Source organism: Rattus norvegicus, chromosome 16, assembly GCF_036323735.1.
Source record: "Rattus norvegicus strain BN/NHsdMcwi chromosome 16, GRCr8, whole genome shotgun sequence".
Taxonomy (NCBI): domain Eukaryota; kingdom Metazoa; phylum Chordata; class Mammalia; order Rodentia; family Muridae; genus Rattus; species Rattus norvegicus.
In genome coordinates this window covers 51578916-51603673 of record NC_086034.1, presented here as the reverse complement: position 1 = coordinate 51603673, position 24758 = coordinate 51578916, and the positions used below count along the sequence as shown (strand labels likewise).

The window sequence follows — 24758 nt, the reverse complement described above, 5'->3', positions numbered from 1 at the left end:
CATTTGAAGAATTGCCTATATCAGACGGCATGTCTGTGGGAGAATTTTCTTGATGTAGGAAGACCTAGCCCACTGTGGGCAGTGCCATCCCTTACTCGGGTGAGCCTGGGATGAAAGAGAAATGGAGCTGAGGATGAGCCTGGGAGCAAGCTAATGAGCTGTATTCCTCCATAATCTATACATTGGTCTCTGCCTCCAGGACCCTGCCTTGAACTCCTACACTGGCTTCCGTGAGGGCAGTTTTCTGTGTACTGAAAGAGACCCTTGCCTCCTCAAGTTGGTTTCGATTGACATTTTATCACAGCAATGACAGGCAAATCAGAACGCTGCTCACAGTGATATTTTTCATAACAATACACTATTTTTAGCTTTAATTTAAATAGATTTTTAATTTTAATCCAAGTACAGGTTGAAGCAGGCTTTCCACGCTCAAAAGCTAGATGTGGTAAGTAGGAAGGAGGTGAGGCTTCCATCACTGCTCTGCCTCAGTTTCCTCTTCTGGTGCTGATCCTGGGACCCGCGTCAGCTTTGCTGAGAAGGCCAGATAAGTCATGTCATCTGTAACTCCGGGTTATTTGTAAAGCCACTGTCTCTCTTGCTAGCCAACTCAGCATCTCTACTGTGCTTACGGAAAGCTCACTACGAAGAATACAGAGGGATAGAAAGCATCCTTTCTCTTGAGGGAATCTTTTGGTCCTGCTGTGGTAAACATTTGGGGTTTCTACCCCATCTTTGATCATTCAGTTCCCAATTAAAAGACACAACATCTTTACATTTATAATAAGCCTTAAAGCATTAGAGCTGGACAGATATCAACCCTCTGTGCTCGTCTGTCTACTTCTCTGTCAGTAAACTTGTGATAACACTTGCCATGTTATCATGGCAACACTCTGCCTAGGCCACTCCTACTCCAGCAGGGCAGGCCCGTGACCATGGACTCACGAACCACATAAGCCATGGTGCCTTCTTCCTTCTCCTTCTCCTTCTCCTTCTCCTTCTCCTTCTCCTTCTCCTTCTCCTTCTCCTTCTCCTTCTCCTTCTCCTCAGACCCCAAGCCGGAACTGAAGCTTGGAAGTTTGTCTCCCTCTCTTCTCAGCAGTTACCAGCACCAGGCCTCTTTGTTAACCAATAGTTTTACATTAAGGAGCAAAGTTTGCCAAACAGAAGCTGGTAGACATGAGAATTCACTCCTCTTGAGGCAACTAGAACCCTGGGATACAGAATTTAGCATTGCAATAGGAAGCAAACCTCAACATGGTCTAACAGTGAATTACAAGTGGGAAGGAGAAAAATAAAGTTGAGTCACCCAAATACTGAAAAGGCTGTCTGTTTTCCACTCAGTCAAAGCTTCCCTCTCACCTTATTCTACTGTCTGAATTACTCTCATTCTTGGTCCCAGAGAATCTTCCAGAATAGCTGTTCTTAACCTGTTGTAAAAGGCATAGTTACCTTTTCCTTCCAAGGGGAAAACCTGACTAAGGCTTGACCTACACTGAAAGGGTCTTGTAAGGGGCCACTTATGATCCCCCACAGGGAAGGCAAAGCTTGGCCTGGGAAGACAGGGGTTGTGGGGCAGGGCTGTCTCTGCAGGACCATTCATTCTACTTAGCTCACCGTGGATAAGAACCCTGTTCAGCTTCTCAGAAAATGGACATAAGAGGAACCCTACTAAACTTCAGCAAAGATTACCTACATCATGAACAGTCACCAGCAGCCAGCTCTGGCACTGTGCAAAAACATCAGTGTGTACTGACTGACATTAACCAAGATGGTGCAGGCTACACAACACACTTGATCACCATATGTGCAATCTGGTGCTGGCTGGACACACAACATGGAGTTCAGAATCCAGCACAGCAGCTAACAAGTAAATGGTGGCTTTGAGAGGCTCATTCTCAAGCAACAGTGATGACACAGGCTGCTTCAGGCTCACAGTTTATGGGGCTTGGCTTTCCGGGGTCATGCAGTAGACAGCCTCCAGAGCTGTTCTTCTGTGCTGTAGAGCCCAGCAGACACAGTAACTGGACCCAGAGGCAAAGCTCAGACTGGAGCCTGGCAGAATGAAGAGCGAGGAGCTTTGCTTCGAGGTGGAGGCCACCTGGGTGAGAAGGGGTCCCTTCCTTCCTCCAGGCACAGCACAGTGGAGAGGAGAGAGGGGGGGGGAGAGAGAGAGAGAGAAAGAGAGAGAGAGAGAGAGAGAGAGAGAGAGAGAGAGAAGCCTCTGCAAAGTCACCTGCCACCAGGGCTCTCAGTCACAGTGACATCAGAGAACACAGAAGGGATGACACTGAGTGTGTGACCTTTACAGAAGGCTTTACCCATTCCCTTAGGGCCATGAGTTAACAATTCCAACAGAGAGCAGGAAGGACATTGAGGGCTTCTGCAAAGGATATCGGGGCTGGCTGCACTCCGGCGTGAACACAGCGGCGTGATGCTTCCGTCTGTACTTTAGGGAAGGTCTACCTGCTCGCACAGGTTTCTGCCGATTAAAGCACAGGAGGAAGCAAAGCCATTATCTGCATTCCGTGACGGGCCACACGGTTCCGCGCAGGCATCCAGCCAAGGGAGGGTCCCCAGCAAGCCTCTGGGTACAATTCAGGGGCAAAATAAAGTCATTAAACTACATTGGATTAGCAGCAGGGAAGAAGGGCCAGGAATGAAAGAACAGGACCGTGACCGGGAGGAAGAAAAAAAAATCAAGCTGGAACTTCAGTGTTTTATTTTCCATTTGCAGCTACCTTGGGTGTCTCAAACGCCGCACAGGGAATCCGCTGGCTTGGTCTCCGAAGCCAGCCAGAGATATTCAGTCTGCGATATTTTGAAAGTAAGCAGGAAAACAGCAATCTTTTACAAGACACACAACCTAATAGTATCCAGTGACCATACTCTGTCCAGGATGTCAAACAGACCAAAAATAAACAACAAAAACAACAAGAACAAGAACCAAGTCAACCTGCCTTGTGTTTTCAGAAGCCAAACCTTCGGGAGGCCGGAGGGGGAAATGGCTACATTTGGAATCTGTATTTCCCTGAAGCAGGGCAGTGGCATGTCCAAGCCTGCAGAGCGGGCAGAGAGTGCCCACGTCCACAAGGAGAGCTCCTGACGGGGCACCCAGCTTTAGTGGCAGGAGAAGTAGAAGCAGATGTCACAGAAGGTACGCCATAGCCAGTGACACCTAGAGTCTCTCCCCAGAAGTCAAAAATAAAATTGCTGAGGCACAGAAGGGAGATCTCCTCCTGACACAGGACTTTCATTACATGACCCCTCTGGATGAAACAGAGGCATACAGGCAAGTAGGTTTTCAGACCTGCAGACACAGAACACCTCTGTCACAAAATAAAAAACAGTCCAGGGCCAGATACTCAGCCTATGAAGACTTGGTGAGCCGTGCTAAGCCTGCCCACCTGAATTCAGTTCCTAAGACCCACATGGCAGAGAGAGAGACTGCCAAGCTGCCTCTACCCTCCACACATATGCTACGAGTGGCATCTGTCCACACACATTAATTAGTTAGTTAAAAAGGTAATTAAACACTAAATAATCTGAAAAATGATAGCCAACTGGATTTGAGGTCGTCTTAAAACATTGAAACAAGGTCACGTGTCAAACAGGAGGGGGGAAAAAAGGAACTACTTTAAACATTAATATCTAATGGTTTTCTTTAACCTAGTGATAGAGGCTAGGTATCTTGAAATGATATAGTTTAGGGGTCTAGATTAGGTTCGTTTTCTCTGCCAGTCTGGGTGGTGGTAGCATACTCAGGAGGCAGAGGCAGAGAGAGCTTTAAGTTCGAGGCCAGCCTGGTCTAGAGTGAGTTTTAGGACATCCGGGACTACACAGAGAAATCCTATCTCAAAAAACCTTTTAAAAATAAGGTAATAATAATTAATAATAATAATAATGATGAAGAATTAAAAGGCAGGACAAATCTGAAGAACTGTCAAGTGCCACAGACAGAATCAGCAGGTAAAGAAATGAGTTTCTTGGGGCTGTGTAGAAACACATGCAGCAGACATGATATGCAACATACATGCAGCAGACACACATGTAGCAGATATACATGCAGCAGACACACATGCAGCAGTCATAACATGTAATAGACATACATGCAGCAGACATGACATGCAACAGATACACATGCAGCACACGTGCAGTAGACATACATGCAGCAGACACACATGCAGCAGTCATAACATGTAACAGACATACATGCAGCAGACACACATGCAGCAGTCATAACATGTAACAGACATACATGCAGCAGACATGACATGCAACAGATACACATGCAGCAGACACACACATGTAGCAGTCATCATATGCAATAGACACGCATGCAGCAGACACACAGAGAGAAAGACCCTCTGCAGCAAAACTGAGGAAGGACTTGAGATACCAAAAGATCCAGTGTCTTCTGGAGGGCTGAGGGTTTTTAAGCTCCTGAAGAATTCTCCTCCTCTGATTTAGGGTTGGCCGGCTGAAGAAAGCTGGGGTGGCTGATTGGCCCTGAGCCACAAACTCAGCGTTTTTATTTAAACTTTTGTTGCAGTGTGTGAATGTGTTGTCTATAAGTATTGTGTGCACCACTTCCGTGTCTGGTGCCCATAGAGACAAGCAGAGGGTGTCAGACCCTGGAACTGGAGTTACAGACAGTTCTGAGCTGTTATGTAGGTACTGGGACCCGAGCCCAGGTTCCTGGAAGAGCAGCCAGTGATCTTTGCCACTGAGTCATTGCTCCAGTCCAGTCAGCATTAAAAAAAAAAAAGTAATGTGAAAAATATTTTTATTGTTGACACATGTCTTTTCTCTTAAAGTATCATCATTATGCTATTTGGCTGTGACACTTGTATGTTTGAAACTCAAGAAAAAGAAATGAAGGCCAGGAGACCTCAAAGAACCATGTAGACCTCAACCCTACTGCCATACTAAACCTCAAGTAGGAAAGTAAACGTTCTTCCTTGCTTGGCTTGCTGGCTTCAGTGTGTTTTCTTCCCCCACACACAAAACACCTCTGGAAGAGAAGGTAGCAGCGCCATGTTCTTAGAAGAGAATGTTCTAGATGGCTTACCACGTCATTAGGGGGCTGAAAGATGTGAATGATTTGCGGCATGAGAGTTTAAGCAGAGAGCTCCAACCTTCTAAAAATCAGCATTCTCTTTCCTCCTACCATGACATTAGGCATACCCTTAACCGGACTGTCGGAACACAATTACAATTTGTCATAACTAACAGCAGAAGTCCTAACTGTTCCATGGCAACAACGAATCAGCCTGTGAGGGTAGAACTCGCCTCTGGGTAGAAGCTGGCCCTTCCTTCGTCTTATCTGTTAGTGCAACAAGGCAGGTCAGGACCTGGCTAAGAACCACCACTATGGAGGGCGGGTTCCCCTTAAGGCACTGTGTTTTCCCAGAATTCCCACCCCCTAGTGCAGTCCCGACCAGCAGAGCTACCATGACATCCTGCTGGATCTGCCCATCTCCCTAAGGCCTGACTCGGAAAGACATCACTCTTTCTTTCTTCTCTCCCATCTTTTTCTTTTGGATGCTGGCTAGAGCCTTTCATTTGCTTTTAAACTCCCTAATTAACATTTTGGGCTTCCTTGCTGGGTTTCTGAAGTTCCCGTTCCCAGTACGGGGCATGTGGATGCCTGCCGCCAGGCTGCTGACCTCCAAGTAGCTTCGACCCAAGCAGAACAGCTTTAGTGCACCGGGCAGCTGGACAGTTCACAGCGTGCCTGCTCCGGAGTTCTCTTTTAAATCGTACAAAGCCTTCTCATGCTTCTGTTTGGGTCCGCTCTTTGTCCTCCATCCTCCATGTGTGCCTGTTCTTGGGTTATTTTATTACCGAGACTCAGATCCCCAAAGACAGGACCTTACTTCTCAGGTAACATTTGATGTCTCTAATGGGGCTCCCAGGACTTCTGATAACACTTTTCTGCCTTTAAATTATTTGTCAATGAAAATAAAACTGTTGGTGTGCACACTCACACACACACACACACACACACATACACACACACACACACACACACACACACACACACACACCAGATTACATCAGTTTATTTAGCCAATACTCAGTACTATGATTTAGAATTGTTTCTTTGTGCAAAAATGTCAGTTTTGTTTGGTTTTTGTTTTGTTTTGTTTGTTTTGTTGCGTGTGTGTGGTGTTTTGGGTTTTGGGGGGTTTTTGTTTTGTTTTGCATACATGTATACATGTATTTGAATGTGTGGAGGTTCACATGTATTTTGGTGCATGTGCACTTGTGTACAGGCCAGAAATTACCCCTGAGTGTCTTTCTCACCATCCACCTTATGTATTTAGGTAGGGCCTCTCACTGAACCCAGAGCTGGCTAACCGTCAAGGTAGCCATCTTGCCATGGAGATCCCCTGTCTCTGCCTCCCTTCCATTGGAATTACAGATGGGCTGCCAAATCCACCCAGCTTCTTATGTGGGTGCAGGAGATACGAGCTCCTCAGGATTGCATGACAAATGCTTCATCCATAGAGCCATCTCCCAGAGCCCCTCATGAGACTATCTTAGTGAAGACATTCTAATCTTTTCAAATAAAAAATAATGTAATATAAAATATTCGAAGATTGTGTAGACTTCTGGTAATGTGTCTTAACTCCATTGGAATTTATATATAGAAAAAAGTGGTTCTTACTTCTCTTTCTCTCTCTTTGTTCTCTTCTCTTCCCTGCTTTTCCCCTTTTACCTGTCCCTTCTCTCTACCCAACCCCCCTTCCCTCCATATGCTCATGGCCGGCCTCCTTTCCTCTCCTCTCCTCTTCTTCTCTCATTAAATCTCTCCACGTGGAAGAAAAAAAGTGAATTTTCAGGAAAAATAAGCACTACTTTTAATTTTTTAAGATTTATTTATTTATTCTACATAAGTACACTGTAGCTGTCTTCAGACACACCAGAAGAGGGCATCAGATCCCATTACAGATGGTTATGAGCCACCATGTAGTTGCTGGGATTTGAACTCCGGACCTCTGGAAGAGCAGTCGGTGCTCTTAACCGCTGAGTCATCTGTGCAGCCCCATTTTTAATGTTTTTAAAAGTTGTTTTAGTTTTGTTGGTTTTGTTTGTTTTGGCAATGAAGAAGGTTCTTGAGCCTTGTGTTCTAGGCAGGACATCACCACCAAACAATATCCACAGCTAATATGACAGGCAGCATTGTTCAGTATTTTTTCCCACATTTTTTGGAGGGCACATATGTTAAGGCACAAACGCAGAGGTCAAGAAACAACTGCTAAGTGCCAGTTCCCTCCCTCTACTCTGAGGGTTCCTAAGCACCCTTAACCCAAGCCACCCCAGAGCCCATTGGTGAGCTTTTCGAAATAAATACAGCATTCCACTACAATGTACACTGGGGAATCCACATGTGGCATAAACCTTGTGAAATTGCTCAAGAGTTCTGATCTTGTCTGCCCAGAGCCGGATGATGTTGCTATTGGATACTGAAGACCAATGAGGCTCCAGGCATCCATCTGATCACATGTCTGAAGATGCAATTTCTGAATTTTTCAGTATCCTTTTTATTCTATTGAAGGCTCTATGTTCTCACTCCCCATTAGGGTGACACAAAGCAGCAACCTACAGTGTGAAAAGAGGGGACTGAAAAAGAGCCTGTGTTCCCTCCCACACTGAATGTCATGGCTCAGTATCAACAGCAAGGACTATCATGTCCTGTAACATTATATCATCTCACTTTGCTCTCAATCAGGAGAAGAATACCTTCTTTCCTTAACAAAAACGTCCAACCACAATGCAAAGGCACGCTTGCCAACCAGATAAACAGACTAGCCTGGCTTCCACCTTCCCTTAATTATCCAAGATTTGACTTCTGAGTGACATGATTCTATCACTATTTAACTTACAAACCTAGAGCCCAAGTCTTGCTTTCTAAAGCTGCATTCTATCACCCGCAGATTTAAGATATGCTCGTCACAGTAACAGTTCGACAGATACATTTTGTAGCACTTTGCCAAGTGTAAGTCTCTTTCCATTTTAATTCCATGTTCTCCACCTGTGGCCCTTCCTGTGGGTTGTTTGAAAGCAGCAGCTCCGTGAGACAAAGTGGCCCTGTGACCTCCACATGTGCACCATGGCATGGCACAGGTACGTACACACATGCACACACACAGAGAGACATACACACCATCACATATAAATAAATGTATCTTTTTAACTTTTAATTTTTAAGTGTGTCATCACACTTAAAATGTCTCAAAGACGTTTTCAATAACTACCAAGTATTCTACCCAACACAGACACAGAATATCCATAGCTACTTCCCAATCATGGCATCTAGAGTACATGCAGGCATTTTTTTTTCTTATAAGTTGTATATGGAAAGGCCTACACAAAGGCCTGTATAGGATTCATTATTATTGTATATCTGGTCATAGAGATAAAATTACCACATCAAACCCTGTGAACATCTGGGTGGCTTGCTAAAATGCTTTCGGGGGGAAAAATTGTTTAAAATATCACTGACTTACTTCATCTTTACCCGCAGTCAGCTGCTCCCAGTCTAAAAACCATGGCGGCATCTGCTTAGTATCAACAATACTTTTAAGGACACCTACGCGGTGCTGAAGCTTGTGCATTACCACAGAACACTGGATTAGAAAAAATAAACCAAAGTTCGCATTCTCTACCTTCAAAGTGATTACAGTCTGATGGGGAAAAACAAACACATTCAAAATACTCTGTTAACACGAGTCAGCAGAATAGAGTAAGAAATAAACAAGCAGAATGAAAATATATTAATTGACATTTAAATGGGAATCTTTTGAAACTTTATGACTGGAGAAGGCAGTGTCCTAATTGAAAATGCCTGGGCGATCTCTCTTGGCAGAAGGGTAAAGTCAGCACAAAGACGAGTTACTTGAAAAAACGAAGGATGCTCACAGGGTTACAGGGAGCCAGATTCCAGCCACAGTCACCAGCGCTTATGAGAAGAATATGAACATTGTCTCTCTCCTGACAGTCAGACTGGAAAGCCCTTCTTGAAAACAAAAGCACTCTTAGTGCAGGTCATGCTCTGGACCTTTCATTGGCCAGGGTGTAGACTCACATTCTGACAGAGGAACTGATCTGACGCATGTGAACTGAACGATTCATCATTCATCTGTTCTCGAAAGCAACGACAATTCCACTCTATTGGCTGGAAACTGATCTTCCGCTATTAAACTTTCATAAATGTTAACGGAAGGAAGACAATTTGTTTTAAAGTGCCATACTTAAACATTTTTTTCTTGGTTTAATTTAAAATCCTTCCAATTGACATTTTAAAAGGTATCCCGCACAAATGTGACTTTACCTACGAAGTAATTTGAGTGTGCAAGTTTCAGGTATGACTTATTCGTACTACATGTAAGTTTGCTGGCTTCTAAGCTCTCACTATGAACAGAATTACACAGAGCTGGACCTTAGGAGAGCCAGCTCATTTCCTTTTGGCCACACTCCTAAAAACAAAGGAACTCACATTGTTTTAAGAATCTTGGTGTTTTCTGAGTTTTTTGTTTCACCCAGAGAAACTTATTTATCAGTGAGATATATTTAGGTTCTGTTTGTTTTTGATTTTGTTTTGTTGAGACACGGTCTCTTCATATAGCTCTGGCTGGCTGTCCTGGAACTCACTATGTAGACCAGGCTGGCCTCTGGCCCACAGAGATCCCCCAGCCTCTGCCTCCAGAGCATTGGGATTAAAGGCGTACCCCACCCAGGCCAGACTATTCACACCAAGTCTTGTTCTTACTTTCATTTTAAATGTGAAAAGAGAGCAGAGAAGGAACTTATCAAGTGAAGTTCTCGGGGGAAGGTATGTAATTAATGGGTTGTCTATCTATCGGTAGCCACGTGGCTGTGTCTCCGTGGCACTCTCTAAGCTGAAAATTCGCCTGTCGTGAGACACAGCTTTCCTGTCTTCATTTCCTTCTTCATTTGGAATCATTAGTAATGTCTATGGTGACTTCCACCTGGAGGCAATGACAAGTTCAAATGAAAAATATGAACCAAACCTTGCCACCCCCGAGGACAGCACGCCACCTGGACCTCGGGCCAGAACCAAGAAGCTGGGGTCTCCCAAAGGTCGATAGAATTCCTAGAAGGTTCCTTCTTGTGGCTTTGAAACCAGTGTGAGTTAGAAAACAAGGCCGGCATCCTCCTTACCCTGTGGCCTGTGGCCCCCGCAACTAAGATCCTCAAACATCAGACAGGTTATATAGTATGAGCTGGCAAAACAAACAAAAACAATTCTGATGTACAAAATACCATTCAATGTGGCCTCCTTCTATCAAATGGCTGCCTCTGCTCACGTACCTTCCACTGCCCCTCCCTGACCTGTGAGCCCTGATCGGTGCTGAGTTTGCTTTGCTTAGCCAGACTTTACTCAAGTTCCTGTACTGTTTCTTACGCCTGCCTATGCGTTTCCATGCATGCGTGTGTGTTGTGTGCGTGTAGTTTCCCCAGACACAGATGCTAAGCTAGTTTAGCACAATCCTCATCCGTGTGTGTGTGTGTTTGTGTATGTGTGTGTGCGTGTGTGTGTGCATATGCATGTGTGTGCGTGTGTGTGTATGCACATGTGTATATGTGTGTGCGTGTGTGTGTGCATATGCATGTGTGTGCGTGTGTGTGTGTATGCACATGTGTATATGTGTGTGCGCGTGTGTGTGCGCATGTGTGTGTATGCACATGTGTATGTGTGTGTGCATGTGTGTGTGTGTGTGCGTGCGCTCGTGCGTGTGTGTGTGTGTGTGTGTGTGTGTGTGTAGTTTCCCCAGACACAGATGCTTAGCTAGTTTAGCACAATCCTCATCCGTGTGCATGTGTGTGTGTATGTATGTGTGTGTGTGTGTACATGTGCGTGTGTGTATGTGTATAGTTTCCCCAGACACAGATACTAAGCTAGTTTAGCACAATCCTCACCCTTGACAGCTGATCGGGTTCTCTTCCCCCACCATACCCAAATGCCTCCAACCAGCCTGACCTGTGTTCAGTGAGGACCCTGTTACAGGGATCTGGCCAGAGCCCCAGTCATCCCTCCAATTCTTTAAGTAATGCCCCATCCTTAACCCTCCACTGTGATCCCTGGTCACAAATCTGCCATTGCTCAGGCTGAATACAGAGGTGAGTCTGTTACAGGGATTGTTCAGATCAGAACCTATGTCCTGGTAACCCTAACAAGCTAGGCCCAGGCACCCAACCTCAATAAGCAGTTACTACAGTAAAGTTGATCACAGTAGTGCATGCCAATAGCCCCAGCCCAGGGGGCAGAGGCGGCTGGATTTTTTGAGGTTGACGACAGGCTGGTCTACATGATTAGTTCTAGGTTGGTCAAGGCTACACAATGAAGGGGGGGTGGGGAGATGGCCACATCACATTGGAAAGAGGAACAAATAAAGATGTCCAGGGACACTCTTCACCCCAAATCTATCGTCAAAGTCCTAATGAGATTGAAGTTTAAATAGACAACCAAGACAACGAAGCAATCCGGTCCAGGTCCTACCCATCGCTCTCTCTGCTCCAGTCTCCTGTGACTGAGCTGACAAGCTGTCAGAATTGTGTAAAGTTCCTCCTCTGGCTGCTCCTGCCACTGAATTTCAGTCCTTTTCTCCTTCCAACATGATAGATACTTCTAGAGAAATCCCAGTTTCTTGGAGCCCATTGTCTCAATAGTCTGACAACCAACGCGATGTCATGTACTTTTCCCTACAATATCTTCTTCACCCCAGCCTGGACGTTTACAAGTTCAGCCCCTCCTCCCAACCACAGGCTACCATTAATATACCAACTGCAAGGTCCTCGATGAAATCTCCCTTCCCATATTTTAACAGGTGTGTGTGAAACCTGCTCTTTTATTATCCAACAGGAGCATAATATTAAAAATCTCTGGCCCAGGGTGGGCAGTGGTGGCTGGTGCCTTTAATCCCAGCACTCATACCCCCACAGCAGCTCTTTCCCTGCCAGGCAGCAGCTACTGGAGATCCCTCGCCCACCTCCCTTACAGTCCATGACCCAGAGCCAGTATCCAAGGAATAATTGCATCCGCAAACCAGCGCTGTAGTCGTGAGGTTAAAGGGGAAGAAATCACAGACGGCATTTAAATGCTCAGTGGTGAGCACGGCCGAGCCAGGTGGGCCGTGTTATTTCAGTTCCGTATGAATGATTTACAAAACACTGATGTTTGACTTTCTCCCATGGGAAAATCTATTGCTTTTTGGAGATTAAAAAATGCTCAGGGACTGGGGTGATGGTTTGGCTGCCAAAGTATTCGCATCCTGACAACTCGAGTTTGGATCTATGGGACTGACAAAACAGGCCAGGCAGATCACTGAAAGTTCATGGGCCACCTAGCTGACCTATGTCGAGAGTTCCAGGCCAATTAGAAACCTGATCTCAAAGAAAAAAAGAAAAAGAAAAAAAGAAAGGAAGGAAGGAAGGAAGGAAGGAAGAAAGAAAGAAAGAAAGAAAGAAAGAAAGAAAGAAAGAAAGAAAGAAGGAAAGAAAATGGAAGACTCACACCCAAGATTGTCCTATGGGCTCTAGACAGGTACCTTGCAACCTACGTGAGCCACAGGCATGTACGTATACACAGAGACATTTTAAATGTATCTCTGAGAGAAAAGAGTAGTTAGAATGTTTTATCAACAGCTGAATGGAAAGTAAATGTTCTTAAGGGAAAGAGATTGAAAGTCTGTCTTTCCATTCTGCTTTCCAGAAAGCAAAGTTTGTGTAATACCACTCAGTATAAATTACAAAAGTGTATATTATATGCTTCTATAAAAGGTAAAATCTATACTATATGCATGAGGTATCAAAATGTCAACTATAGCTGGGCATGGAAATGAATGCCTTTAACTCCAGCACATGGGAGTCAGACAGGAGGTAACACAGAGAGGAGGCCTAGTTTTTAGAAAATTACTTTAGTGTCCACGCTTTTAATAAAACATACAAGAACCAAAAACAAATTCGAATATAATACACTTAATATATAAAAATTTAATAATAGAAACTAACACACACATCCAATGAAGTTACCATTTTTCTCCAGGTTTCTATAGAACATTGTGGTGGTTTGAATAGGCTTGGCTCCCATACATGCCTATGTCTGTGTGCTTGGCCCACAGGGAGTGGCACTATTAGGGGTGTGGCTTTGTTGGAGTAGGTGTGGCCTTATGGAGGAAGGGTGTCACTGTGGGGTGTGCTTTGAGGTCTCCTGTGCTCAGGGGCTCTGCCTAGTGTGGAAATAGAGTCTTCTACAGAGTACCTGAAGAAAATAGTCCACTCCTGGCTGCCTTCAGATCAAGATGTACAATAGAGAACTCTTAGGTCCTCCTGTACCATGTCTGCCTGGATGCCACCATTATCCTGTCATGATGATAATGGACTGAACCTCTAAACCTGTATGGCAGCCCCGATTAAATGTTGTCCTTTGTAAGACTTACCTTCATCATGGTGTCTCTTCGCAACAATAAAGCCCTAACTAGGACAAACATAAAAACCTGATTTTTATTCAGGATATGAGTAAATTTGGGAACTAAATACACACATAATAAGCCACCTATCACTGAGGGCTCTTCATCTGCAGATTCGAAAACATTTTTTAAAGAAAAGTATATCCACACTGGACGTGCAGAGACAATATTTTTCTTGACTGGATTCCCCAAACAATACACTTCCACTGTGTGACTTTATTACAAGCAACCTAGCCATGATCAAAACACGTGGGCAACGTGTGGTTTACTCTCCCACTCAGTCACTCGGCATGAGGGACTTGTCCACATTTATGGAGGATTCTGGAATCCCTCCCCTGCCAGTACGGATGGAGACACAACTATTGCTGTGTTGAGATTTCTGAACTTTGATGCTAACGGTTAAGACTTTCTACCTTCCTCACTCTTCATTTCTGCTTCTCCTCTGCAATTATGAAGCCTTACAGAGTCAGCATTGACTCTGCAGAACAGAAGTAACCAATGACAACCGTTTTTTGAACATCAACTTCTAGGGGTGAGGTCAGAAAAACTAATCTAGGATAATCACTAGGTCAAAGAGGAAATCAAAATAGTAGTTATCCCCCTCTCGGAAACAATGGAAAGTGCATGTCAGAGCTTATGAGACCTAATCAAAACTGTACTTAGAAGTAAATTTTTAGCTTTAAAGACCCTACATTTTATAGTTACATAATCTGTATGTGCTGTAGAAATCATGAGACTCAAAATATGTTCATACTTGCCGCTCTTGCCAAGACCCAAGTTCAGTTACCAGCACCCATGGCAGGCTGCGCACAACTGCCTGTAACTCCAGCTCTAAGGGATCTGACGCCCTCTTCTGGCCTCCATGGGCACTACACTCACATGCACACACCTGCACACAGACTTACAGACATACATTCAAATAAAAAAAAAATGTAAAATCACTAAAGGAAATCATATAATCCAATGCGTTTCTTTCGTAGAACCTGTATCTTCAGTTGCTAGTTTACATATTCATGCGTCACTGTGCCATAAATTAAAAATACAAATACAAAATAAAAATAAAAACACTAAGCTAGAAACGCCCACATTGGCTAGCTCACAATTGAACAGTTTATAGTTCAAGCTCCAGGAGATCTGACTCTCTCTTTGGGCATCAGCACGCAAACAATAACAAAAATTTTTTTAGAGCAAACCGCATTACCAATGGCTCCTTAAAGTTTAGATGAGGCAATGTATACAAAGTGCCTGCCGCACTGCTTGACACATGGGAAACATTAACAAGACTCCATCTTTCTCCCTCTCATGGTTTATTCTGCTTCCAAGTAGGATCCACAACCACTTAATAAAATGAAAAGGGAAATAGTGTAAAACTTATCTTGTAGAATAGTCCTTTTTTCCATGATAGTGGAGATATAGAAGATAGAGATTAATAATAATAATAATAACAATAATAATAATAATAAAGGGTAGTGAGATTATCTGGAAGCGACAGAGTTCCTAAGGTCTCACTTTCATGCTTCCATATATTTGCATTTCACAGTTAACTATTAAAGACCTTAAACCAAGATGTTTTAATAAATTAATAACCAGGCTCTGGTGAAAGGAAATCAACCTAGACAAATTAGACCATGAGATGCTGCTCACAAGAGTCTCCGCTATCAACAACAATTACTCAAGTCTCCCATAGTTCCATATTAACTCTAAAGTTGGCTGGTTTTCCAAGCTTATCCAGACCAAAGGAAAAAGAGGCTGGGGACCGGGGGTGGGGGAGAGTCACCATCAGAACCTGCAAGACAGTAAGTTTCCTTGGAGAACAAGCAAGAATCTGGATGAATACTGTCAGTAGGGTACAACTGTAAGATCAATGTTACTGTAACAGATCAAATAAAGAATGCCTCTGTGTATGTATGTTGTATGTACATGTATATGTATGTGCATATATGTGTGTGCACATCCTCCATGTGTCATCTACTTTATTTGTTGAGACAAGTTCTCTCACTAGGACCCAATGTTCATCAGTTCTGCTAGACGGCCATAAATATCCTCCTGGCTCTGCCTCCTAGGAGCTGGTATTACAAGTCCACACCACCATTATGACAAGCTTTTGACATGAATGTAGGGGACCAAACTTGGTCATGCACTAAACACGAAGTCCTGGAGCCTATTCCATGAGGGATGAACAGGTTAGCTCCCTTAACCTTCCTCATTGCCTTGGTGACTGAGAAGGCACTTGGTTAGAAAGGCTGTGAAAACTGGAATGAACCTGCCTGACTCACGACTTCCAACCCGAAGTCCTCCTGCAAGCTCACATGGCCGGCACGGTTGTATGACCAGCTCATGTCCCCTGCTGCCTCCTCCTTGCCATCATCTTCACCCTTGCTGTTTTTTCATAGGTCACCCTAAACACAAGCTCTCTCACCACCTCCACCTCCCTCTCCTCTCACACCCTGTGTCTTAGGAACAGAGAGTACAACGTATTTGTTTCTACGGCACCCAGGCACCTCTTCCATTTTGTTTCCTTAAATCAGTGGCTTTCAACCATCCTAATGCTGCAACCCTTTAATACAGCTCCTCACATCGTGGTGACCCCCAACCATAAAATTATTTCACTGCTACTTCGTAACTGTAGTTTTGCTACTGTTATGAATCATAATGTAAGAACTGATATCCAGGATATCTGATGTACAACCTTATAGGGGTCACAACCAATGGGGCTGAGAACCACTTCCTTAAATTAACTTAATAATGGCCATGAAATTCTTCTCTCCATACACTTTCTCTCCCAAATTCAAAACAAACTCACAAGGAGACAAACGCATGCTTGAGATAGTAAGTAAACAAGTGAGGTATGTGTCCAGTTGCTAGATGAATCAAACAAGTTTTTTCACACTTTATTTATTTACTTACTTTTATTTTGTGTGTACTGGTATTTTTTCCTGCAATGTGTGTGAGGGTGTCAGATCCCCTTGCAGGGAATTGAATCCCGATCCTTTGGAAGAGCTCTTAACTAACCACTGAGCCACTCACTCAATTAAGCAAATTAAGTTGATCTGAAGGACTTGAGCTATGAGTAGCTTCTGTTTTGGTTTTCAAGTGTTTTTGTATCATTTTTTACGTCCTTACTGTACATTGGTGTTTTGTCTGCATGTATGCCTGTCGAGGGTGTCCAAGCCTCTGCAACTGGAGTTGTAGACAGTTTTGAGCTGCCCTGTGGGTGCTGGGAATTGAACCCAGGTCCTCTGGAAGAGTAGCCAGTGTTCTTAACCACTGAGCCATCTCTCCAGTCCAGAGAGTATGCACCATTTAAAAACATATTTGTTAGGCTGGAACCCCTGCTTATTCCCAGCAAAAGCTGGGAAACCCTGTCTGCCCTCCTTCTCCACCAGCACAGAGAAAACTCCCATACCGACTTGGAGAAAACTCTAGGCTAACCTGTTTCACTCCTTGTCTCCAAGTTTCTGGAAACCTACCCGAGAGTGCCAGCCCGAGAGCTCAGGTTTTGGCCCTGTATAGACACCATCCCAGCTCCTAGCTGAAATGTCATAGCCCCTTGTCTAAGCTCTATAAAAAGCCCTTGCTTTGGCCTAGATGTGTGACTTCATTGGCCTCCATGTGCGGGACGGGTGAACCTACTGGAGAGCTACCTCCTAATAAACCTGCTTTTATCTACTTTTAATCTGGTCTAATCTGGCCTAGATCTGTGTCACCAAGGGGGGAAAAATGCCTATCAATTTTGTCTTGATAATTTACTCCTTGAAGAAGCCTCTTTAAGAAAGCAGTTCTTGGGGCCAAAGAGATGGCTCAGTGGTTACCTACACTGACTGCTCTTCCAGAGGTCCTGAGTTCAATCCCCAGCAACCACGTGGTGGCTCCCAACCATCTATAATGAGATCTGATGCCCTCTTCTGATGTGTCTGAAGACAGCTACAGTGTACTTATATAAATGAAAATAAATAAATCTTTAGAAATCTTTAGCTGCCAGCCCTCGGATGCAGAAACAAAATGTTCAATAATTCAAGGCCACTGCCAGCTATGTAGCAAGTCTAAGGCTAGCCTAGGCTGCATAAAATGCAGTCCTATAAAAGAAGGGAAAGGAGAGGGAAAAGAAAATCGTCCTGAGATTGCCAATTAATTACATCTGCATACTCTAAACATTTTTTTAATGCAAAAGACCAGCTTTGACTACACTCTAAAATGTATATGCAGGTCCTGAAAGTATGTATACTTGATCACAACTATTTGAAAATCTAAGAACCAAATGGAGCAGTGTAAGAAGTCACTGCAAAGGACAGAGACAGTAACCCAGCATCCCTGGGACCTGAAGTCAGAGGAACTCATGAGCATTAACAGATGGGAAAAACTCAGGACCCCGGGGCAAGAGAATAGAGGCCCACAGTGTGTCTCCACGCAAAGCCGGAAGAGTCTATGTCTAAAACAGACAGGTCCCTAGACTCAAGCAGACAGGTGACATCCTTCTGAGAGCAAGGACTGTGGACAGCAAAAGTTACAATGTACCACAAGAGAGATACTCTAACATGGGACCCGTTTGTCCCCATGACTGCAGATAATAAACTTGTGCCAGTTACGCCCTCCAGCCCATCTGCCACCGTGTCTGACTCTAGCAACTTTATTAAAACGTCAAATGGCCTCACTTCTCTAGGCATAAAAACCCCACTCCCAGTTCCTTCCAAACCTTCACAAAGGCCTCTTGCATGCCTTCCCTCACCTGACAACATTCTCCACTGCGCCCCATCCACTTCCAAACGGGGCTTGAATTTTGCAGCCCCTGCACCTGACCTCCTGCAAGCCCCAGCTCCCAGCCTGCTGCTCTGAAGCCTTCCTAGGCCAGCACCCCCCACCCACACAAAGCCTGGCTCCTCTCACCCCAGGAAAACTGTTCTGCCTACTTACTAAGCTAATGCAACGTCTTGCCGAAACACACAACAAAAGCCCAGGAAGCACCTAGACGGCCCAGTTCCTCCAGTCCGAACCCCAGCCCCCACACTAACTGCTCAGTTCCTCCAGTCGGAACCCAGTCCCAAAACTGCACGCCTTATCAGTCCTTGTATCTTCAGGAAATGACAAGAGATCGGCACTGGAAAACCCCAGTAAACATGTACGGGACTTAATGTAACATGTTTTACAGGACAATTTTAAAACATGTTATGCGTGTTTGAAATTCTCAGTCAGTTAAAAATAATTACTAGTTTCTTGCATCCACATATTCGTCTCCTTTGGGGGGCGGGGGAGGGGGTCCTAGAGATAAAAAGTGACCTCTGGTTCTATTTGCACACCATAGGATATTTCTAAGAATATTCAGGTGGGTTATTTCTAAGTGGTGGATTGGAATATGCCAAATTGAAACTACGTGTCCCTTTGAGTTATTTAATTCCCTCCTTTTTGGTTGATCCTGTAATCACCACTTGGGTGTCCAACCATCACCGGAAAATTTTACAGCTGGTTAGAACCATATACTTTTGGGATTACGGACACTGAAACGCTTGCACTTTCCAATGTAGCTGTTTCTCACTTTCCAGTAAGCTATGAAATAAAATGTGAACTCATGGGCTAGCCCCAACTGTAGTGGGGCAGAGCTAGATAAGACCTAGGTACTGTCTGTGCAGCCTCTCCTCTGGGATGGCATAGGGGCACTCGCCCAGGAGATGTGCATCTGAGGCTGGCGACAAAGCCTTCCTTTCTCTTCTTCACTGGGAGAACCGGAGAGAACAAGTTCATTACAAGTTCACTGTCCCTGGTGGGATCTAAGGAACCATCTAGAAAATGATCCCTTGTGTGAGCATCATTATGTACTACAAGAATAATACACTGTGAGCTAACAATTGGCTGTCAGTTACTTCAGAGCCCCTCCTGGTTCAAGTTCAGCAAGTAGGAATATAACACTCCCTGCAGTGCTCGCCGGTGTCTCTGGTTCTATGGCTGACGAACGTGAAGTGATCACAAAAGAGTGCAGGTGTCCGACAACATGCTTAAGTGCAAAGTATCAAAAGTTGCTTCCTGCTCTTGAACATAGATTAAGTAAGTCCTAGGGTATTCCTAAAATGTCAATCACACTTCTCAAAATCAAGTTTTACCGCTTGCATTTTGATTTGTCAACAGTGGTAACATTGTGGTTCAGAATAAAAGGCTGTGAGCCAGTCCCCAGTAGCTCCAAGACAATGAGGCCTGCCACAGACATTGACATTCCGTTAGAGAATTTTATAGTACATCCTAATCTCTCAAACAGCCCATCGCTAGAACCACCCTTAGAGAGGAGAAAGTGAAGCACTTCAGAGATTGTGACCCCCCCAACGGGGTTCAAAAGACAGTTGCCACCTGCATACCAGCAGGTACCACCACTCCTCCACTCCTCCTCCCACCCCACCCGGGGCTCTTTTATCTAATGCCTCCTGTTTTAAGAAAAAGTCTCTTCCTCCAACCCATGACCCTAACTTAGGAGCTGAGCCCAGTCCTGCAGTAGTCATAGCAGACAGCCATCAGGAGGAGGTCAGCCTACAACAGGCGATATTAATAATGAGGGTGAGACACAAGCAACTTCAGTAATAGAGTTGGAACATTTGAAATGTGTCAAAATGCTTCTCTTTGGTGAAGATGACAGATCACGAAATTCCTATCTGTTTATAAATACTCATAAAATAGAATTGTAAAAAAAAAAAGTGAACATACCGAGTATTTTCAAATGATACTATGTTGCTGTTCCTTTAGATACCATTGTCAAATTGTAATGGTACGGGGGAAGGGGCTCCAGACGAAACAAGAGGACAGAGGCCAGTGTTAAACTTTGGAGTTTAAGGAGAGGTCCATTAGACTATAAAGTGCCTCGTTAAAAACTCCAAATCAGGGGCTGGGGATTTAGCTCAGTGGTAGAGCGCTTACCTAGGAAGCGCAAGGCCCTGGGTTCGGTCCCCAGCTCCGAAAAAAAGAACCAAAAAAAAAAAAAAAAAAAAAAAAAAAAAAACTCCAAATCAAAACTCAAAAGCAGCCTGGGATCAAGTTTCAAAGGGAACAAACAAAATACTATAGAAGAAGTCTTCAAGGTGCGTGCACAAACGTAAGGATGATTCTCCTCCAAATGTTCAAGTCCTGCACTGCAAAAGAAGTGAAAGGCAGACCAGCCCTCAGAGGCGTTCATCTCGGGCCCCTTTAGTAATGCAGGCAGCTTAATTACAAGGGCTGAACTAGGGGGTTGCGGGGGAGGGGGGCGCGGGGGTGAGGATCAAGATCGATCTTTGAGGCACAGCAAGAAGCAAGCTTTCACTAGATGTTTGTCTGCTCGATTCAAAGGAACCTTCGCAAAAACAAATCTCTGCTACACACACAAAAAAAGGCAAAACACAGCAAAATAAAAATGCTGTTTGTTCACAATCCTCATAGAAAACACCTTGGTAGGTAAAAGTAAAAGCTAATCCTTCAGGGGAGGCGCAGGGACCCCAGAAGGCCACTTTACAGGCTTTTAGGGTTTGAACTTTTGACCTCCTTTCCAAAATGTCATAAAAGAATGTTTAAGCCGTGGAACCAGAAAGAATGCTTTCTTCATCGAATCGCTTCATAAAGCATCGCTATTTGCTGTATTTGCTCTTAGCCACCGGGCCCGAGGTCCAAAACTAAAGTTTACTAAGCGCGAGGTTGCCCGGGATTAAGAAAAACATATTAAGTAGAATTGCAATAAAAACACCAAGTCAATACAACGCCGAGTTTCGGCCGCGAAAACCCCTCTCCAGCTATTCTGCTCACTATTTTCTTTTCTCCTTCGCCACCAACAAACGAAAAGATCAAACGTTTACCCTGGCTCGTCTCGGTTGTCTCTTTTTCTCCACCTTCAATCGCACAATACAATCGCACAATACTGTTTGGAAGTTGCACAACAAGGAAAGCATTTAAGGAGAAATGTACCTTTTGTCTTGTACAGAAATGCGAGAGAGTGAGAACGGCGCCAACACACCTGAGCCGAGCAACGAGCCCCACCAGGTCGCCACCCTGGAAAAGGATGTCGCAAGGACGGAAGGGCTGGCCACGCAGACCTGGAACTACCGGGATCCCGACTCTCCCCGCCTTCCCTTGGCCGGGCCCGCACTTCCCAGGCCCGCGAGGCGTGGAAAAGCTGACACCGTAGCCCCGATCCGTGCGCACACCGGAGCTGCCGCGCCGCCTACCTGGCCAGCCCCAGGCGCCGCCCCGCGGGGCGCGCCACCGACGCCGCCAGGAGGCTCCTCTGGCCGCCCCTGGCGTGCGTGGTGAAAGGTGCAGTCCACTCTCCAAGTGCCCCCAAAGTCCCCCGATTCCGCGCTCCCGAAGCGCCGCGGACCCCCTCCCCAACCAAGATGCGCGCGAGAATCCTGGGACCCCAGGAACTCGGCCTAAGCCCAGGCTCAGCACCTTCCCGAGCCGGGGACAGGGCAAGGACCATGCAGCCCGACGGGGCGGAGGCACTCACCCAAGCAGCGAATCTGGAAGCCAGAAGGGGGTCGCAGAGCCCTGCGCGTCCAGCCCTCCCGCAGCGCCTCAAGATGCTCCTCCTTGCCCTGGATCAGCAAGACCTGCTCGTCGATCCAGCCTAGGAAAAAAGTCTCAGCCACCGCGGCTGTGACCTTCTTGTTCCAGAAGTGTTGCATGTTCTCCGCTTTGAAATCTGCGAAGATCTCGTACCCGATGTGGTGTCGGGCAAGCTGCCGGGGTTGGGTGGGAACCTGAGGCGAGGGCTGAATCGTCCCGGGCTTCTCCTCTGCGGGGCAGTCGGCCGGGCCCAGGACGATGGCCAGAGAGTGTGGCGCGATCTGCAGAAACTTCTCCATCTTACCAGGCATCCGCCGCGCGGACTGCACTCACGGGTGCCGCCGCTGCGGGCTGCTGGAGGGAACCGGCACCGGACAGTGACTGTGGGACGAGCGGGGAGAGTCAGAGTCTTGCCTGAGATTGGGGGTCCTCACCCTTCCCTGCCCGCCGTGCCCCGCAGGAGCCCGGTAGTCCCAAGGCACAGCCCGCCGGAGGGCGCAGCAGGTCGCCGCGCGGTAGTGCCGGGAAGGGACAGCGACGCGGAGACCGCTGCCCCGGGGTCACACGCCAGTTACCTGCAGCCCCGGGCCACCCTCCGGGCACCGCTCATTTTCCAACCCTGGCACCCTAGCCTCGCTTGGCACCCGGTAACCCCAGCGGGGGCGGAGAGCCGGAGGAAGGGTGCCGAGGGGGCGGGCGGTTCGCCGTGATCCGGGGAATTCCCTTGGCTGGACCCGGCCAGAGGAATTCCAAGAAGGCCGGTACCGGACAGCGTGAAGGCGGCGACCTTAGCTGGGAGAGTTGAGTTTAAGCGCCCAGCCCCGGGCAGATCCGGAGGGGGGAGGGGGACGCGCGGCGCCACTGAGAAGGCACCGATTCCGGAGCTGCGAAATGTCGCTCCGCCCCACGCTCCACCCCCGCCCCCACCTCCCACCTCCCCTCAGAAACAAGTGGTTTCGCTGGCTGGTTAATGTACCCTTAGAAGTCGCTTTTTAAAAAACCTAGTCAACCACGAAAACTTGTCATCAGTCCCTCCTCCCAACTCCAGTGGACCCTCTTCTGTCTCCAGCCTGTACGCTAGTCTATCCTGGAAGAAACCCAGCAATTCCTGAGCAGCAGGGACGGAGATTGTGAAGCCTTTTGAAAAACGTTAACCTTGTTTCTATGCAAAGTTCTGATTTGCAGTCCTATCCAAAGAGACGACTGCCATTGCCATAAGAAGCGTTATGGTGTAGTAAGTGTGCCTCAAGATCACCCAGATTGTGGTCAGGAGATGGCTCAGCAGATAAAGACGTTTGCTGCCAAGCCAGACTACTTGAGTCTGATCCCTAGAACCCACATGGTGGGAGAAGAGAACTGACTATCGAAATTTGTTCTCAGAAATGTACGCGCGCGCACACACACACACACACACACACACACACACACACACACGGACTTTTTTTTTTTTTGATAGATAATTGAGCACCACTTCTAGGTTCTAACTCAAAAGGTTGAGTTAGTGTGGAGAGATGAATCTTACTCGTTTGTAATTTAAAAAAAAAGTAATCACGTGTACTTATTTCCTGTGGGTGTTCACGCAAGTGGAAGTCAGGAGGAATCAGAAGACAGTCTGGAGAACTGAACTCAGGTGATCAGGCTTGTCAGCAAACACCTTTACCCATTGCCTCTTTATTCGTAATTTCTAAGGAATGTCTAGGCACTGCCATTGCTGGTTCTGGACCAACAACCTCTTTTAAAACAATGAGTTAGAAAAAAGTACTCAGGTGATGGGGGCGGGGCAGCCAAACTGTTCTCTGATGGCTTCTAAGAATTTAAAATCACAAAAGTCACACACTTTAGTCTAACTGAAGATCAGTCTTGGAAACCTCACTGTACCTTGGCTTCGTGTGTGTGTGTGTGTGTGTGTGTGTGTGTGTGTGTGTGTGGTGTGTGTGTGTGGTGTGTGTGTGTGGTGTGTGTGTGTGTGGTGTGGGGGGGGTTTGGGGTGTGTGTGTGTGTGTGTGTATGGTGTGTGTGTGTGGTGTGGTGTAGTGTGTATGTGTGTGGTGTGTGTGTGTGGTGTGTGTGTATGTGTGGTGTGTGTGTGTGTGTGTGGTGTGTGTGTGTATATGTGGTGTGTGTGTGTGTGTGTGTGTGTGTGTGTGTGGTGTGGTGTGTAATGGGAGCTGTGTCCTGCCTTGCTTGCTCTTACTGCTTGCCTGAGAAAAGACTTCATTCAGCAAGGGGGTAGATCTGATAGTGTTTGCAGTAAGCATGGTTCACAGACTCCAGGGGCTCCTTGAACCTCAACGTGCCACCATCCAAGGACTGCAGCTGGAGCTCCACATTCTCCCCTCAGAGTTTCCCAGGCGCCCACTGCCTGATGAGACCTGTTATTTTCTTGCCTGTTATGTTCTTCCCTAAGCCTCAATTTGCCATACTCTTCACTCCGTCCTCTGGGCCTGGGTCTGGATAATGGCAGCTGGAAACAAAAGACAGAAGGCACACTTGCGACTCTATTCTTTGCTTTACATTTCTGCCTTTATTATTTTTTTGTGTAGTTTCAAACAAAGCTGCAAGAATTGTACAAAAACAAACAAACAAAAAGGAAACATATCTTCAACCAGATTCTGAAATCATTAACATTCTATTATCTCTACATACACCCGACTTCTTTTTCTAAACTTTTTTTAAAAAAATCTCTCTACTATTGCTATGTTATTCTTTGTAATTGGCAAGCATCTTCTTAAGAATTATTTTTAATCATGT

At 45.8% G+C, this 24758-nt stretch overlaps 1 protein-coding gene and 1 long non-coding RNA gene across 3 annotated transcripts in view; both read right to left on the bottom strand.

Annotated features, from left to right (window-relative positions):
- Positions 1-21942, bottom strand: part of LOC120097575 (uncharacterized) — a 31659-nt gene extending 9717 nt beyond the window's left edge. The window contains exon 1 of the long non-coding RNA XR_005495139.2: positions 21408-21942. This is a non-coding gene — a long non-coding RNA (uncharacterized LOC120097575). The remainder of the gene's footprint in view (positions 1-21407) is intronic.
- Stox2 (storkhead box 2) overlaps positions 1-22819 on the bottom strand; it is a 239055-nt gene extending 216236 nt beyond the window's left edge. For both annotated transcript variants that reach the window (XM_017600114.3, XM_017600116.3), the window contains exons 1-2: positions 22583-22819; positions 21949-22388 (exon numbers count right to left, since the gene is read on the bottom strand). In XM_017600114.3, the coding sequence (XP_017455603.1) occupies positions 21949-22318 (370 nt within the window). In that variant the 5' untranslated portion in view covers positions 22319-22388; positions 22583-22819. The remainder of the gene's footprint in view (positions 1-21948; positions 22389-22582) is intronic.
- Between the last annotated feature and the right edge of the window lie 1939 nt (positions 22820-24758).